This window comes from Ochlerotatus camptorhynchus, unplaced genomic scaffold (assembly GCF_037179485.1).
Source record: "Ochlerotatus camptorhynchus isolate MF236.1 unplaced genomic scaffold, CSIRO-AGI_Acam_v1.1 ptg000328l, whole genome shotgun sequence".
Taxonomy (NCBI): domain Eukaryota; kingdom Metazoa; phylum Arthropoda; class Insecta; order Diptera; family Culicidae; genus Ochlerotatus; species Ochlerotatus camptorhynchus.
In genome coordinates this window covers 3543095-3561124 of record NW_027040816.1, presented here as the reverse complement: position 1 = coordinate 3561124, position 18030 = coordinate 3543095, and the positions used below count along the sequence as shown (strand labels likewise).

General features: G+C 42.6%; 3 protein-coding genes across 3 annotated transcripts in view; 1 reads left to right on the top strand and 2 right to left on the bottom strand.

Moving 5' to 3' along the window:
• The window catches only part of LOC135708141 (BOS complex subunit NOMO1), a 546399-nt gene that overhangs the window by 467990 nt on the left and 60379 nt on the right, over window positions 1-18030 (bottom strand). The gene's annotated exons all lie outside the window — the stretch shown is intronic.
• On the top strand, window positions 7600-10346 carry LOC135708157 (zinc finger Y-chromosomal protein-like). The gene is made up of 3 exons (XM_065230154.1): window positions 7600-7744; window positions 7804-9035; window positions 9677-10346. The coding sequence occupies exons 1-3, from the start codon at window positions 7663-7665 to the stop codon at window positions 10250-10252; spliced, it is 1890 nt and encodes a 629-aa protein (XP_065086226.1). The 5' UTR covers window positions 7600-7662; the 3' UTR covers window positions 10253-10346.
• On the bottom strand, window positions 10293-10894 carry LOC135708239 (uncharacterized). The gene is made up of 2 exons (XM_065230236.1): window positions 10786-10894; window positions 10293-10726 (listed from the first exon to the last, which is right to left on the bottom strand). The coding sequence occupies exons 1-2, from the start codon at window positions 10892-10894 to the stop codon at window positions 10293-10295; spliced, it is 543 nt and encodes a 180-aa protein (XP_065086308.1).

Sequence of the window (18030 nt, the reverse complement as noted above, 5' to 3'; positions counted from 1 at the left end):
GTGAAAACTCTTTTGAAGCAACTAGCTTCTAGGTGGTCCTTCCTTGCATCGATCATATCTTTCGATGGATAATTCTCCGAATGAGGTCGGGGATATGATCTCTGTTCTTCAGTGGAACTGTAGAAGTCTTATGCCAAAACTTGACACATTTAAATTTTTAGTTAACAACTCACTTTCTGATGCATTTGCCCTTTGTGAAACATGGCTCTCTTCAGACAACGATCTTGCTTTCCACGATTTCAACATTATTCGCCTTGACCGCGCAGATTCGTATGGAGGGGTGCTTCTGGGGATCAACAAGCTCCATTCCTTCTACAGAATCGATCTGCCTTCGGTGACAGGCATTGAAGTTGTTGCATGTCAGGTTAATATTCGAGGTAAATGCCTCAGTATTGCCTCAGTATATCTTCCACCGCGAACTGCGATTTCTCGTCAAAGTTTCTCGGATATCTGCACGGCTATGCCGGAGCCACGGTTGATCTTGGGAGATTTTAACTCTCACGGTACAGGCTGGGGGGAACTGTACGACGACAACCGCTCAACCATGATATACGACATGTGCGACTTCTTCAAAATGACAATTCTGAACACCGGGGAAGCAACACGAGTAGCCAAACCTCCAGCAAAAATAAGCAGATTAGACCTCTCACTTTGTTCGAGTTCACTATCGTTGGATTGCTCGTGGAAAGTAATTCAAGATCCCTACGGTAGTGACCATTTGCCAATCAAAATTTCTATTACCAATGGTTCATCTTCTACTCGTTCGGTCGACATCGCGTACGATCTTACAAAAAACATTGACTGGCGAAAATTCGCGACCGCGGTTCTTGATGCCAGCCAATCGGTAGACGTACTTCCTCCGCTGGACGAGTACTCCTTTCTCGCGCGTCTTATCATCGATTCTGCGCTGCGAGCACAGACGAAACGTGTTCCGGGTATTTCCGTCCGCAAGCGACCTCCCACCCCGTGGTGGGATAAGGATTGCACCGACGCGAACAGCGAGAAGTCCGCCGCGTTTAAACGGTTCCGCAAACACGGCAAGGTCGGGGATTTCGAGCGGTACACCGACCTCGAGAAAACTTTTAAGGACTTAATTAAAGCAAAAAAACGCGGTTACTGGCGTCGGTTCGTCGATGGTTTGTCGCGAGAGACTTCCATGAGAACACTCTGGAATGTCGGCAGGAGAATGCGAAACGCGTCATCACCGATTAACGAAGACAAGGAGTACTCGGACAGTTGGATATTCAGCTTCGCGCGGAAAGTTTGCCCGGATTCGGTGTCGGTTCAAACCAACGTTCGTGATCGTCCGTCGGGTAATAACGAAATAGATTCCCCGTTTTCGATGGTGGAATTCTCACTTGCTCTCTTTTCATGTAACAATTCAGCTCCAGGAATGGATAGAATCAAGTTCAACTTGCTTAAAAATCTCCCAGATGTCGCGAAGAGACGCTTGTTGAACTTATTCAATCAATTTCTGGAGCACAACATTGTTCCGGATGACTGGAGGCAAGTAAGAGTTATCGCCATTCGAAAACCCGGTAAACCCGCGTCGGATTATAACTCGTACCGTCCCATCGCGATGCTGTCCTGTATACGGAAATTGTTGGAGAAAATGATTCTTTTTCGTCTAGACAAATGGGTCGAGTCGAATGGTTTACTTTCAGATACGCAATTTGGATTTCGGAGAGGCAAAGGAACGAGCGACTGTCTTGCGTTGCTTTCAACTGAAATTCAACTGGCCTATGCGCAAAAACAGCAAATGGGTTCAGTTTTCTTGGACATTAAGGGGGCTTTTGATTCTGTTTGTATCGATGTCCTTTCGGATAAACTCCACGATAGTGGGCTTTCACCAATTATGAACAACTATTTGAGCAACTTGTTGTCTGAGAAATATATGAGCTTTTCTCATGGAAACTCGACAACTTCACGAATTAGTTACATGGGTCTCCCCCAGGGTTCATGTTTAAGCCCGGTTCTTTATAATTTTTATGTAAAAGACATTGATGGTTGTCTTGATTAAAATTGCTCGCTAAGGCAGCTTGCAGATGACGGGGTTGTGTCCGTTATAGGGCCAAGTGCACCGGACCTGCAAGGACCATTGCAAGATACCTTAGACAATTTGTCTACTTGGGCTATGAAGCTGGGTATCGAATTCTCTCCGGAGAAAACTGAGTTGGTTGTTTTTTCTAGGAAGCATCATCCTGCACAGTTACAGCTTCAACTAAAGGGTAGAACAATCACTCAAAGTATATCTTTCAAGTATTTAGCCAGACACCTAAATACTTGAAAGATATACTTTGAGTTCGATTCCAAAAGCACATGGGGAAAACATATTGCGTATGTGAAACAAAAATGCCAACAAAGAATCAATTTTCTTCGTACAATCACTGGAACTTGGTGGGGAGCACACCCGGAAGATCTGATCAGGTTGTACCCAACAACCATCTTGTCGGTTCTAGAGTACGGAAGCTTCTGCTTTCAATCCGCGGCGAAAACACATATCCTGAAGCTGCAACGGGTTCAATACCGTTGCCTCCGAATCGCGCTTGGCTGTATGCACTCGACGCATACGATGAGCCTCGAAGTACTCGCGGGTGTTCTCCCACTGACAGATCGTTTCGCGGAACTGTCCTTCCGGTTTCTTATCCGTTGTGAAGTAATGAACCCATTAGTAATAGAAAACTTTGAGAAGCTGCTCGACAGAAATCCTCAAACAAGATTCATGAGTCTCTATTACGAGTACATGACGCTGGAGATTGGCCCTTCTTCATTCAATTCCTCTCGTGTTTGCCTCCAAGACTTTTATAGTTCCTCTGTAAATTTTGATCTGACCATGTTGCAAGAAATCCGTGGAATACCAGATCACCATCGATCGATGGTTGTTCCCTTAATTTTTGCAAACAAGTACCACCATGTTAGTAACAATAAGAGTTTTTTCACAGATGGGTCAACTATAAACGCTTCCACTGGATTTGGAGTATTCAACGAATTTCATAGCGCCTCATATCAACTGCAAAAACCCTGTTCCGTATACGTTGCGGAACTAGCAGCCATATTTTACGCAGTAGAGCAAATTGCCTCACTACCATCTGATCACTATTTTATTTTTACTGATAGCCTTAGCTCGTTGGAGGCTATTCGATCAATGAGGCCGATGAAGCACTCCTCGTATTTCCTGACCGAAATCCGAGCAAAATTGAGTACTTTATCTAACTGCTCCTATACTATCACCTTAGCTTGGGTCCCATCTCATTGCTCAATTCCGGGTAATGAGAAAGCGGACTCGCTAGCTAAGGTGGGCGCTATGGAAGGCGATATTTTTGATCGACAAATCGCCTTTGCGGAATTTTTCTCAATTACCCGTCAGCACGTCCTCACCAACTGGCAACAAAAATGGAATGAGAGTGATCTGGGAAGATGGTTACATTCTATTCTCCCACAGGTGTCGAACAAGCCATGGTTCAAAGGATTGGACATGAGCCGTGACTTTATACGTGTCATATAGAGGCTCATGTCCAATCACTACTCGTTAGACTCGCATTTCTTCCGAATCGGGCTCGCAGGCAGCAATTTGTGCGCTTGTGGTAGTGGCTATCACGATATCGACCACGTGCTTTGGTCATGCACCCTACATTGTGTTGCTAGATCCGAGTTATCCGCATCTGAGACATTTTGGCGAGCCGAGATCTCGAATATTTTAATTTAATTTATGTGTTTTTAAAACGGATCGATCTGAGGATTTAGTATTTAGTGTCATCTTGTGTTCCCCCAAGTTGTTAGCTGCCCATCGGTGTACCCCCATGTTTGTCTTTTTCGTCAGTTGGTCGCTTAGTTCGAGATAAAAAGCACATTGCTCTCCAAACCTTGTGTTCTCAATCCCTACCCTGCCATCCATTTGTTACAATTTGTTACCCCTAACCTCGAGATAGCCGCGAGTAATCGGCCCCCGCTTTACTAACGTTAGTTTTAAGAAATTTTGTCATCCAAACAATGAATATCGGCTCCGCAAAGCTACGGCAAATGAGCCTGGAAAAAAAAAATAACCTTCCTGAGACAATTTTTATTTTTATTTGAAAACAATAATATTTACCATAAATAAAATAGAGAAGCAATAAATAAATTCTCTCGAATAAACCGTATATATGCATTGCAAGTATATTTTGATTTTTATACTATGGCAGACATAAATCATTTGTATACTAAGTTTGCATTCTCTCCCTTTATACCGACCTTTGCGTCGGCACGGAGAGTTAGGGCATCTTTAGCGGCAATGCAATTGGTTGGTTTGGTCTAACATTTTGGAACAGACCCAGACCGAGCCCTTGCACTGGTGGTCTATATTTTGTTTTAGACTAGTTGTAAAATGTAATTTTTTTACCAGTATAATTCTCGGTCTATTTTGAACTGAATTTGGATCAAGGCAAGCACTGTTCCAAACTAGTTTGACAGTTGTCGCACTCGAGATTTTGTTTTGATTTGTCTCGTTGTTGGGGTTTTTTCTGCAAATCAAACCGATTTAGTTCCTCGATTTTCTAAGAAACGTGCTGTTGACATTGGTGTAGTTCCAGCTCTATCGCGCTATCGGTGCTGCTGTTGCTGCCGGCCCTGTCGTTGCAGCTGCGAAAAGATTACAAGGGAAACATCCGGACGCTTCTGTTCTGCAGGATTTTCCGGGCATGTTCTGGAAACTCCCAGGGAAGTGGCCTGTTTCTGATTTGGTCCAAAACTCATCATGTGACACATCAAATCACATTAGATTTCAAAAGCAATATCAATGTTAGTCAAATATAGTGCACAGAATCACGTTGACCCCTATCGGATATGTTCCGGGCACCTCCAAGGAAATGACCAGTTTCTGATTTAATCCAAAACCCATCATGCGCCACATAGAAAATCACATTAGATTTCAAAACAACGATCAATGGAAGTCAAATAATGTACCCAGGACCACCTTTCTTACTTCCAGACATCTTTCAGGAACCCCTAGGGAAGTGACTAGTTTTATATGGTCCAAACCCTGTGATTTGACACATAAAATCTCACAAAAATTGAAAAACAAGATCAGTTTAAGTCAAATATAGTGTCCAGATCCACATTGGCCACATGGTATGTTCCGGGTACCCCCCAGGGAATTATCCAGTTTCTGACTTGAGCCAAAACCCAACACGCAACAACATACCAGACAAATTTCAATTAATACAGGTTTTTGTGAGGGTTTTTGTTATTATTTCACTGTGAAGCACGAGGAGCAGGAGGACGAGCAGTTCAAGGCTTTTTGTTAAAGCCGCACATCAATCCCGGAGACAGCCATCGGAGGTCAATTTCACGGTAATTGCCGGATAAAAACCGTGTACGAATGCGCACGAGATTAAAACATGGCTGACCACGAAATCAGGGTGTGAAGAAGGGGGGAGGTGGCTGTCAAATACGAACAATCGTCGCCTACCTCGCATAACTGGGATAACTGGTTCCAAACGTAAACAAGCCATAAGAAACCTACAGAGTTTGTTGGCACGCAGGAAAAAATATCGTTGAAACAAAAATATTTGAGGTAGATTTAAACGTAAACTCAGTTTTTTCTGGCCACAAAAATAAACAAGGTTTATTTCAAACATATTCCATGTTTGAAGTCATGTAATATAAATGTTTAAAATAAAAATAATGTTACATTTATTTTAAAAATATTCGTATTGAAAATAAACGTGAATATTTTTGTTTGGTTTGACAACTATGCGAACAAAAATAAATATGTTTATTTTAAACATGCTCTTATGTTTGAAAGAAACATACTTAATTTTAAATGTAGGATAAAGCAGAAAAATGGATTGTCAAGAGATGAAAAAAAAAACGATCTGCAAGAAGATCCCGAATTCAGTTTTATTGAAAATTTAATGTAGGATTGGAAATGCAGGAATCGGAAGAAGATGATGATGAGGAGAAACCGTTGAGTTCGGTAAGAAAGGAGGATGAATGCAGCACTGATTTTAGTAAGAAGTTGATCTAAAAAATTAATCAGTCGAGTCAGGATTGTGTGATTATGATAAAGCTTACTGAAGTTTCGAAGCGAATGGAAAATGAGCGGAAAAAGTTGGAGCTATTACGGAAAGAGCAAGAACACAAGGCAAGTGCAAATGAGGAGGATGTTTCGGATCTGCTTGTGGCAGGAGAGAAGATCAAAGAGAAAAGCTCGAAGCAAACAGGAAGAAATTACTTTATCAGGGGATCCGGAATAGATTCAAAATCCATTTCGGATTTTCGTTTCCCTTTGTTAAGATACTTACCTAGGAGGTGGGTTTCCGCATCCATGACATCGGTTTTGTTGCGGGCCGTTATCAGTTGATTGTCAAAGCTGGGGCAATTTTTTTCCGAATGTAAACAAGAAGGAAAAAATGCAGGGTACGCTAAAAATCGTTTACCCAAATTATATATTGTTGAATTAAACATGCTTTTGACTTTAAAGGGTGTCCACGATGAAATTGCTCTAACTTTTTAACCATTAGGTAGAATTTAATGAAAATTTGGGTGGATTTAGTTCATAGTGCATTATTTACATCCTGCAAGTTTCAAAGTCCTGTGATCAAAACTCGCGGAAATGGAGTCGAAAGAACAGCTCGTGCGTGATAAAATCTTGCGCATTCATCACGAGAACAAGGATCTCTCGCATCGTTCCATCGCTAAAACGTTGGGAATCGCGAATTCCACGGTGTCGCGAGTGATTAAGCGGTTCGATGAACGGTTGACCACCGATCGGAAGCCCAGAAGTGAAGGAAAAAGTATTCCGTACAACACCAAAAATCACAACCGCGTAGTTGGGGCCTTCAACCGAAATCCGAACGCCTCCGTTAGGGATGTGGCTAAGAAGCTGCACCTAAGCCGAAGTTTTGTCCAGAAGGCCAAAACTAAGGCTGGGCTTCGAACGTTCAAGGTACAAAAGGCCCCTAATCGCGACGAGAAGCAGAACAAGTCCGCCAAAACCCGTGCCAGGAAGTTGTACCTCAACATGCTGACGAAAGTTGAATGCTGCATCATGGACGACGAAACATATGTGTAGGCCGACTTCAAACAGATCCCCGGCAACCTGTTTTTCACGGCCCTTTTCAAATGTTACGCGAGCACTATTCATGGGTTCATTTTTAGTAAACAGGGCCCCACTGTTGTGTCACTTTTTGTCGAGTGAGTGAACTCAAATCCATCCGTGCACTCGTCAATGAGTTGGTTTTGAGTCGGGGTTTAACGTATGAAATAGAACGGCCAAAAATAGACCAACCGGTGCGTTCGCACACAGTTTGATCTATTTTGGCTTGATCTTTTTAATTTTAGCTGGTTCAAATGTGACATAAATTTGGATCTTGATCAGATCACCGCTAAAGATGCCCGTAATGGCGTAACTTTTATACTATTTAGCTTTCAATATTTTTTGAGTGTATTAAAAGCCCAACCAGCGAATTTGGACTGTAAAAGATTCCGTGAATTAGACGAGTATCTGGCATCCCTGCCAAGACTTTTCCCGAGAGCAGAAGAAAACGTCATTTGACGGGTTGAACTTGTCAAACGATGATAGTTCGCTTGTTTTGAAAACAGAAAAAAAGCTACAGCTTTCTTCGGCGGCAACAGTTTTATCGTCTTGATTTCGCTTAAATTTCCGAAAAACAAAGTATTGGGATGGACTCCAACGACGAAATGGAACCGTTGGTAGACGGATCTGATGAAGAACACAGGGAAGAAGTAGTGGAAACCGAGGAAGGTAAGTCATGGCTATGTACAAAATTGGCTTACTCTTACTACTGACCCATAACTTTGCAGCCTACGTTCCGGAGGAACCAGGAAGTTCAGAACTAGTTCTGGATGCTTTGACTGCTGCAGAGGCAGTCCTCGACGCTGCAGAGCATCTGGAACCGGCCACGGAAACTCCAGCAGAAGAATTAGAATCAGCAGTGGATCAGCAAGAATCAGCGGTGGAAGCTCTGATTGAACCAGTTGCAGAAGCTTATGAAGAACAAGAGCCATATGTGGAAGCTTCGACAGAACCAGTTGCAGAACTCGAACAGGAACAGCAGTCTCCTGAAGCGCAACACCTAGTCGATGATATCGATTTTGTAGATGAACAACTTTTCGAAGAAATTAGACAGGATGAGGTTAATGAAAACGATGGCGAACTGATCGGCATCGACCGGGAAGACTGCGACGATTCGAATCACGATTATCTGTACCAGGAGATTGAAATCAAGGAAGAAGAACTGGACATCGAACCGGACGATGATCAGACGGTTCATCTTGATGACGATCCAATTATGGGGATGCCTTTTCCGATGAAGGATGATTATGAAACGGACGAAGACCTTGTGGAACCAATGGTTCAAATCCGAGACGGAACTCAACGAAGAAGACATCGGAAACATTCAACGTCAGAAACGGATACAGCGGATGAAGGAGAGGATTGCAACGCGCCATATCATATCGCTGAACATGCTTATCATGCGCCGCCTAGGCCAAAGGCAAAACCGAAAAAGGTTAAGAAGAAGGTTTCAAAATCGATTCCGATTGCCACATCTCCATACATGCCACGAAACGTGAGGGGTTTCCTATCAACGAAAAATTCCATGCACCATTGTTTGGAGTGTTATGGTAAATTCTTTTCGATGGTATCGTTCTTGAAGCACCGGAAGAGACACCCGAAGCAACCGAATTTCCCCCATCAATGCCGATACTGTCCGACCCGGTTCCGGGTTCATCGGGACATGATGCCGCATTTGTTGACCCACTCCAAGTTAGAGCATCTCACCTGTCCGATCTGTCCAACGCAGGTCCATTCGGCATTCGCCCTGGTCAATCACATGCAAATACACAAGAATCCAGCTGAGAACTACTATTTCAAGTGCGTCACTTGCTCGGTACGATTTTCCAGCTGCAAACAACTGGAGGAACACAATCTGGTATCACATCCCCAGTATACCACCGAGAATCAAAAACTATCGCGGACGGTGCACGTTTGCTTCCACTGCGGCAAGGTCGAGAGCACCTGGCCGGAACTGCTGGTAAGTAGGAATTCTAGTGTCGCCGCAATCATTTCCTGTGTAATTTTACACTTTACTTCTTTGCGTCTTCAATTTTCCTATATGTTTTCCTTATTTGAGTTTCTTCTTGCAATACCGCATGTCTATTCCTAACGTCCGTTTATGTATTTTCGCAAAATTGTATATCTTCTGTCTCGATAAAGAAGCCATTCGCAACATTGAGGGCGCACTCTTGCTTCGTATGACTTTCTTGCCCTTAAAATCTTATCCTTGGCCATCTACGAAAGTTTTGACCTGAATTTAGGGTCCACATTTTATTCGACTTTGCTAAAGACATCATACCTTCAAAACTCTTGGCGAGTCTCTAAAAAAATTAATTTCCAGTGCACCAGCTTTTGAAAACTCCATGTAGATGGAGTCAATTAACAATACAGATCGATAATAAAAGGTGTTATCTGTAGCACCTTAATTAATAAAACCAGTTGGAAACGTTTGTGTAGCCGAGTTATTAACGGAAAGGAAAGTCGATGAAGATAATACATATGACATCATGTGCATTGGTTGTCTTGAATTAGGTTCTTTTATTTTAAAAATGGAAATGTATCGATTTGTTCATCATCGGAAAAATCTTATTATTTTATACCTCCTTCGGTTCCCTTCAGCTTCACATGCGCATCCACAAGGGCCCCCTGGCATGCACACTGTGTTTGCTGTCGATGAAAACCAGTGACAGCTTCGCCGAACACGTCGTCAAGGTGCACAAGGACATGGGCGAGCTCACCTATCACCGGTGTACGAATCCCTCCTGCCCGCGGGAGTTTATTTCCACACGGGAACTGAAACAGCACGAGAAAAGCTGCCTCCCTCTGGGAGGTGAATACCGGTGCGAGATATGCGAACAACTGTACCGTGAGCTGGACCACTTCATCACTCACATGCAGCTCCATTCGATGCTCTCGAATGAAATCGGACAAAAGATGTGCCCGCACTGTGTCCTAACGACTAAAAGTCCCGCCGACTACGCGGAACATCTGGTCAATAATCACGGCTACCGGGATCGGATCGATACTCTGGAGAAGGTCTACGAATCTTACCTGAAGACGACAGACAGCGATGCCTCGGCTGCCGAAGAAGATAGCGATGTGCCGGAAGTGGTGCAGGACGATGAGAACGAAGAATCAAGTCAAATCGACGGTGATGTCCGTCAAGAGTGTGAACAGAGAATTTCTATGTTGTAAATGGACTTTCTTTAGATATGTAGTGAAAGAAATCCTTTCCTTAGCTAAGACGATCGTGTAAAAATGTATTAAGCAATGAAGCACCTTTAGCGTACATCGATTTGAAGTTTCCTAAAATCACATCTTTGAATGTAATTGCTTTGCAGCCACCCCTCGACGTGGCCCTTTTGCAATCACTTTCTATTCCTTTACCAAATCCAGATAGAATCCGCAAGAGCGTGTTACTAACCATGTACGCTTCCGCTTCGCACTGCACTTCCCGCCAACAGTCGGCCGTTGCATTCGCTGTTGCAAAATGACCAATCAAATCCATCCACAGATTCTCGTGATGATCGTTTTCTCTAGCATCCCTCTGTCGGGTGAATCCTGATTCGTAGAAGGTTCCAATCACAAACATACTGAACACGAACACTGCCTTGAACACCGCCAGCACGTAGGCCGCTATAGCCCAGCCATAACCGAATGGATAGGCGACTGAAATTGTTATGGTTTATTAAAAATGCTTTTGAACAGCTGCAACGATCTTACCCTACCGGAATGAAAGTATGGCGGATAGGCTAACTGCCGGGCTTCTAGTATGGTAGACTCACAACGAACCGAAACAATTGCACCGAACAAGATAAAGATTGTTATTTTTATCATCTTCGTACTTGGTTAACGAAAGCTGAATGTGCGGCATAGTTCAGCTCTTTATACTAAGCAGCGTTTCGAATGTTGAACGTCGTTTTTTTTTTTGGGGAAAGTCGTTAATTGCACGCTAATAGGCCATTTATCATGCGAGGTGTTAGGAGACTTTGGGCAGGTATCCGAGGCGGACAGATTTTGAACGAATTGATATGACGAGCTAATCTCATTATACAGGGTCCTCAGTGAACCGGGAAAAACGGAAAATTCAGATCGCCGTTACCCTTTTCCTCATTCGGATGAACGATGTCTTCACGCGGTTACCAGTTGGAACGCGGACGACATCGTCCTAATGGCTTTCAAGAAAACGGTGAAGGCACTGCGAAGAAAGCTTATTCAGGCCATCACCTACGTATCGACATGGACCTCGTCGGCCGGCTTCCAGCTGTCCGCTACTAAGAGCGGATTCACCCTTATCTGTCCGATAAAACACCAAGTCCTCAGCACCAAAGTCTGCATCAAAGAAGACCCAATTCCGTTTCGGAAAACGACATCTCACCTTCGACACACACTAACAGCGTATCAACCAGCTCAAAACTCTAGCGGGACGACATCCAAATGCCAACTGAAGATCCCAACTGAACGTGGCGAATGCCATCATCAACTCACGCTAAACCTACGGAGTCGAAGCTACGTTCGTTGCCAAGCCCCGATTGATCGATAAGCTAGCGGCGGTCTATCAACAATCTCTCCGAATCTGTTCGGGTCTTTTGCCAGCTACCCCCGGAATAGCTGCTTGCATCGAAGGAGGACTGATTTATCGCTTCATCTCCAAAACTATCTGCCAACGAGCCACCGCATTTTTCCAGCAGACATCAGGAGACGACGAGGAAGATTCCCTCCTCACGGAGTCGAACAATTCACTCAGGGAAGCATCCAACCAGACTATCCCCCCAATATCCACGGTTTACTGGGTCGGAGCGAGAGGTTGGAACAAGCCGAAGATTCTGACCGACCACACAATCAAACACCAATTCAGAGCTGGTGCCAATCCTTCAGCGGTGGCACAAGCGGTACTCGAACTCCAGAACCGAAAATACGGAGGATACACCATTCGGTACTCGGATGGTTTGGTAGCCCAGGGAAAGGTAGGAATCAGGATTTTCGACCCAAACCTCGCGGAATGCCATAGACTCCCGGATCAGTGCTCCATTTACTCTGCGGAAGCCATTGCCGCCTTTATTGCAGTCACCATTCCCGACGACCAATACACACAGAGAAATGATTTTTAAATTCAAATGGATATATTTTTGGCTCAGGGCCTAATATATTTTTGGTATTGATTCAAATATATTATTCGGTTAATTCAAAGAAAAATATTTTTGAATCAACAAACCGGTTGTAGAGTCAATAATCTGTTTGTTGGTTCTAAAAACCATTTTGTTGATTCAAAAATATGTTTCGTTGAAATAGTGATACAATATGTTTGAATCAATAACAAAATACATTAGGCCCTGAAACAAAAATCAATTTTTCTGTGTGTAGCCATCTTCGCTGGTGTGGTAGCCGATACGAGCAAACACCCTTTGATCCAGGCGATACAGGAACACGCGCCAAACAACACAGTCTTTGTGTGGATACCTGGACACTGCGGGGTCCATGGAAACGTAAAAGTGGACCAACTAGCCAACTCAGGTCATTGCAGTACACGCGAATTGTAGCTGGTCCGAACCTAAAAAAATGGGTATCAAAAATCACCAACGAAGGTTGGGCTCGCGATTGGGCGGCCAGTGAAACTCCTGCCATCAGAAAAATTAAAAGGTCTCTTCTCCAAGTGGGTGGACCCACCGTTACATCGAGAGCAGGTCATAGTATCCCGACTTCGAACAAATCATACAAACATCTCCCACAATTACAAGGGAGACGGACCATCCTGTAGGATATGTGATCTATGCCGAATTCCACAAACGGTGGATCACATTATCTGCCACTGTCCGAAATACGAATCACCAAGAACCCACTACGACATCCCGCTAAGCATCCGCGATGCTCTCGGTAACGATCCTACCAGAATTACAACCCTTCTAGCTGCGGGAAGCTGGGTTGTTCGATCTAATCTGATCACCTAGCTCACCATCACCACCATACCAGTCACACTCGGAACCTGAATCTCACAACCAACCACCCAGCAACTATACAGACCAACGCAACGAAAACGGAATTCTCCAATAAAATGACAGTATTTAGACAGTCACTAAACAACTAAGGGACCCCCTTTTGGAGACCTACCCTTTTTAAGGAGGTCACCAAATTAAAAACTCCGTAGCTGAAACTCTGTTTCTGGGGGCCCCACGCCCTTTTCGGAAATTCCCTCTGGAATTCAAACTATGTTGTTAGGGTAATTTCCCTCTGGAATTCCACCCCATCAAATAGGGGAATCCCCATCTAATCTAATCTAACACCAACACAGCCAGTTCTTGAAAGCATCCTGGAAAATGATGGATATACCTCCATCATTTTTCTTGTCTATTTGATATGTTTCACATCGAAGATGCGTCACACATATCAAAACGGCCAGGCCTACTGTGCAGCATTTAAGGGGCAAGATGATTCAGAAAACATCGGGCCTATTTAAATCGAAGATTTAAACACGATGCTTCAGAATTCAATAAATGGATGAAACGTGGACATCTCATACCGTACGTTCCGAATTTGGTAATTATATGATTGGATGGTTGTTGGAAGCATCAAAGCTAGAAAGGTTAAGTGATGCTCCATTTTCTTCTGACGGTTGGGACATGAGCACTAACTATTGTCCTAGCCTTTTATGGCTTATGGCTATAGCGCCATTACTCGCTTTCTGAAAAGAGAAGAGGGAAAGGAAAAGGAGAAGGACAAAGGGAAAAGGATTATGTAAACTCTATGAACATAACCAATATTTTTGATTTGAATATACAATATAGAAATGCATAACGGTGCGGTGGTCACTACCCGAGTCTTGTCACAATTATCAAGTCATAAAAAGTAACAAGGACTAAAATGTGATCTTTTGATTACTGGAAAATCCAGATTCCCTAGTTTGAAGTTGTCACGACTAGGGTTCGGTCGTAGATCTTATACCAGTAACACACCACAAAAAGGGTAAAATTCCAACGTTACTGGTTTGAAAAGATAAAAATTTACAAAATGGAACGAACTCACCAAGTTTAGCCAATTGAACCTGAAGGCTGCTTGACATGTGTTGATATAGAAGTCCAAATTGTAGACGAAACTTGACAAAGATCAACTTGAACAAGTCCGATTTATAGTAGTTGCGCGGAATGTGTTCCGTCGATTTGAGATAAACAAATGTTCAGATATATGTATGATGTGCTCTGGCAAGCCTTTTCGTGGCCAATAGTCAGGTTCAACGCTGCGACTCAACAAATGATGGGATGCCTCATGGAGGTTCTACTTGTCTTCGGGACTGCTTCTCAGCGAGAAATAGCAGGACATAGAACTAGATACAATGAGATGCAGCTCTCGCTGGGTTTCTTCTGTCTTAGTGAACTCACTGAGGAACTAGAAATAGTCTTCTGGGCCTGGCTTTGGCCAGATCAGCAACCGATTATAGATAACAAAAAACTCCACGGAAAAAACAAACGTCAGGTTCGATCACCCATCAAATAGGGGAATCCCCATCTGGGATTTACAGAGACAAACCAGCCCAAGGTTGAAAGTCTCTTTAATAAAGGAAAAACGGGAATTCGAAGTAACCGGAAAAAAACCCGTGCATTGTAAATTCTGCAAAAAATATACTATTTTGCTTGAGTACAAGGTTGCAAAGACTCATTTCAGCTAAAATAATGTTTTTCGGAATAATAAAACCAAAAGATGGTCTGATGGCATGTTTTACTTGTAACTTACAAGAAGAGGTTACAAAGTATGCGTTGGAAACATAAAACCTGTAAATGTTGCTTTCTATGAGTCACAATCAGCGATTTGCTGATCGCTGAGTGAGTGAGTGAGTTTGTGAAAAATCGCTGATTGTGACTCTCATGAAGTGAAATAAACAGGTTTAATATGTCAAACACATTCTTTGCAACCTCTTCTTGTATCCTACCAATTCAAAATTTGATCATGACATCTAATTATTTCATAATTTAGAAAAACATTGTTTTAGCTGAAATGAGTCTTTGCAACCTTGCTTGAGTATGGTTAGTTGGGGAATCTGATGAAACTGACACTTCTTGAAGCTGATCGGTGGACCAGCGACTTTGGACGTGAGCCTCATCCCAGATCACCATGGCAATTCAATAACATATGGTGGACATCGAACCGACCAAAAAAGGCGGAATCATATTAGAACCAACCAACCAAGGACGATCTGCGGAAGGAAATTGCCAGTAAAGCACGGAATGAAATAAGAAGCGTTAGAGAAAAAGCCCAAGGAATTCCAAAAGAAGCAATTAACGGCGGCGGAAGAGCAGAATATGGTGAGAGCTGTCCAAATTTTTGTTTACAAATTAAATATCAAAATTAAACTAAATACATGCCAGGGTTGAAAAGAATATTTTCGAACCTGGACCTGTATGTATCACCAATATCCATTTGATGACGGTGATGCGTACATGCGGGGCTTATTGTAAGTGAAAGTAACCTCGGAATGGGCGTGACTCTCCAGACATTCTGAAATGGGTTGCTGGATCTGCAATAGAGCTATCACCTTCTAACTTCCGGACTAAAGCTGTCTACAATGGCCATAAAAGTGACATTGTAGAGAAAGTACACACACACACACAGTCACTTTGAAGAACTATTCAGATAATTTTATAATTTTTTTCCAAGCAAATTTTGAGCAGATGAATTCTAGAGATAACACCAAGGAATATCCTGGGGAGTTTTATGATGAACTCTAACAGAGTTTTGACCAGAATTATCAGTTAATTGAGTAATAGTTCCCACCATCAAATCCGATGGTGAGTAAACCAGTTTGGCGGTATAGCAGGACTGTTAGCGAGTCACTTTTTAGTGACTTCACACTTAGATTATTTTACCGAAATCTGTGAAATTTTACCGAAATCTTAACAGCCAGCGGTAAACAGTTCGGTGATTTCTCACAGATTTCCTGTAATTTATCACAGATATTCTGTGATTAAGTACAGGAAATCTGTGAAAAATCACCGAACTGTTTACCGCTGTTGAGATTTCGGTAAAATTTCACAGATTTCGGTGAAATAATCTTAGTGTGTTGGTCACTTTTTTCAAGCAAGTCACTAAAAAGTCTCCTTTTTTAAGACCAAGTTAAAGTCACTTTAATTTGTAATCAGTCACTATTTCTAACTTTTTTAACGTAAATTATTTCAATATTGATCATTCTTCTTGCAATGTGTAGGATAGGCTTACATTTATGGATTGGTTTAAAAATCTATAAGCGTGAGTTTAGGATAATTCCATGATGTGCTGAAATAAAATCGAGAACCCTTAAGATGATCCTAGAGATTGAATATAGAGACCTTCAGAAAATTTATGAAAACTTCAGACATATTTCAGGAACTTCACAGAAATCCAGATGTTATGTAGGTTGCATACATTTATGCGATATCCGTAAGTTATTTTTGCGCTAAGTATAAATTTAGGTTGCATTTCGAACACTTTTATAAGGTTCTCACTTTTTGTAGCTCAACAATTTAATCGCCAACGGCTATTTTTGAGTTACCAAACCACACGACGCATGTTGCTCCACCCTCAACTCAGTACAATAAAAACGCTTATTTGTGATCGAAAAACATTCTGTTTTGACACATGTCACAAAGCTGGTAATGCAGCAAGTTGAATCATGCATCGAATGTTAGGAATGCTCTTATTTTTGCTCTGGCTATGTAACGTGAAGTATTTTTTTTAAAATACATATATATATTTAGTTCATATTGCACACTGTTGGGTAGATTCTTTTTGGCGTTAAAAATGTATGACCGTGTTGCTTCGATTTGGACGTTTCTAGTACTCCGATCGCATATTGTGTTGCTCAAGAATTCAAATTCAAACCGTGTTTTTCGAGATTAGTGAGACTTGCTGCACAGAGATTTGGAACAATTCAAAGCATCTACAAGACTTCCCCAAACGCTTGGAAGAAAAGGAGAAGGATCTGATTAATTTGGCTACGGAGAAAAAGAACTGCTATCTGCAATTCTTTCACAAAGCTGCCAAAAAAAGGTTCATCCCAAAAATGCGTGGAAACAAGTACGCCCCCAGCACTCGAAAACCCGACGCCGTTACGGAACCACTTCCTGCGCAGCCAAGCCCAAGCCACACGTCTTCTTCTTCTTCTTCTTCTTCTTCGCATTTCAAGCTTATTGCATATCGCATATTAGCTTATTGCGTGCTCTCAACTTAGTGTTCCAGATGCACTTCCACAGTTATTAATTGAGAGCTTTCGATGCCTGTACCATTTTTGCATTGGTATAATTGTATGGCAAGTTCAATCATACTTCTATGCCCAGGGAAGTCGAGAAATTTTCCAACCCGGAAAATTCCTAGACCGGGACCGGGAATTGAACCCAGCCACCTCCAGCATGGTCTTGCTTTGTAGCTGCGCCTTTACCGACTGAGCTAAGGGAGGCCACACGTACAAGTGTCATAAACAGGAGGCGCTAAATTCAAAACTGAATGTGCTCAACGCTCATATCTTGAGTCAAGAAACTTGTTTGCAATATAATACAAGAGAAGGATTTGCGCCAATTTCGGAAGCAGAAAACGGACCTGGAGAAAGAGCTAAAAAAACTGGTCGCCAATCAACAACGTCAGTAAATTTTTTTCGCGGTGAGAAAAAGCGCAAGACCGAAGAAACACTAGAAAACGAACCAGCTAAAGCCACAAAAATGAACATCCATCGAGCACCAGGAAGACCTCGCCGGGACGATGAAGATGAAATCGAGCTGAACAATGCATTAGGTCCTAAGTAACATTGACAGATTCTCTTCGTCGACTTTTTCTTTGTATCCCCACGGCCATGTAAATACATTCCCAGGTTATCTTCAGCACACAGATAGATAAAAGAAGCTTTTATCTAGCATCTTATACAATAAACACTTCGGGGGCGACCCCGGCGTACTGGTTAACATCCATACCTCTCACGCCAAAGTCACGAGTTCAAATCTCACCCCCGGACAAGT

What these genes read in the sequence shown, in the direction of transcription:
- LOC135708157 (XM_065230154.1), top strand. Translation starts at nt 7,663, where the DNA reads ATGGACTCCAACGACGAAATGGAACCGTTGGTAGACGGATCTGATGAA. An exon ending in AGTAGTGGAAACCGAGGAAG is followed by an intron (nt 7,745 to 7,803) that starts GTAAGTCATGGC and finishes ATAACTTTGCAG; the next exon opens with CCTACGTTCCGGAGGAACCA. An exon ending in GCACCTGGCCGGAACTGCTG is followed by an intron (nt 9,036 to 9,676) that starts GTAAGTAGGAAT and finishes GGTTCCCTTCAG; the next exon opens with CTTCACATGCGCATCCACAA.
- LOC135708239 (XM_065230236.1), bottom strand. Translation starts at nt 10,894, where the DNA reads ATGATAAAAATAACAATCTTTATCTTGTTCGGTGCAATTGTTTCGGTT. An exon ending in TCCGCCATACTTTCATTCCG is followed by an intron (nt 10,727 to 10,785) that starts GTAGGGTAAGAT and finishes TAACAATTTCAG; the next exon opens with TCGCCTATCCATTCGGTTAT.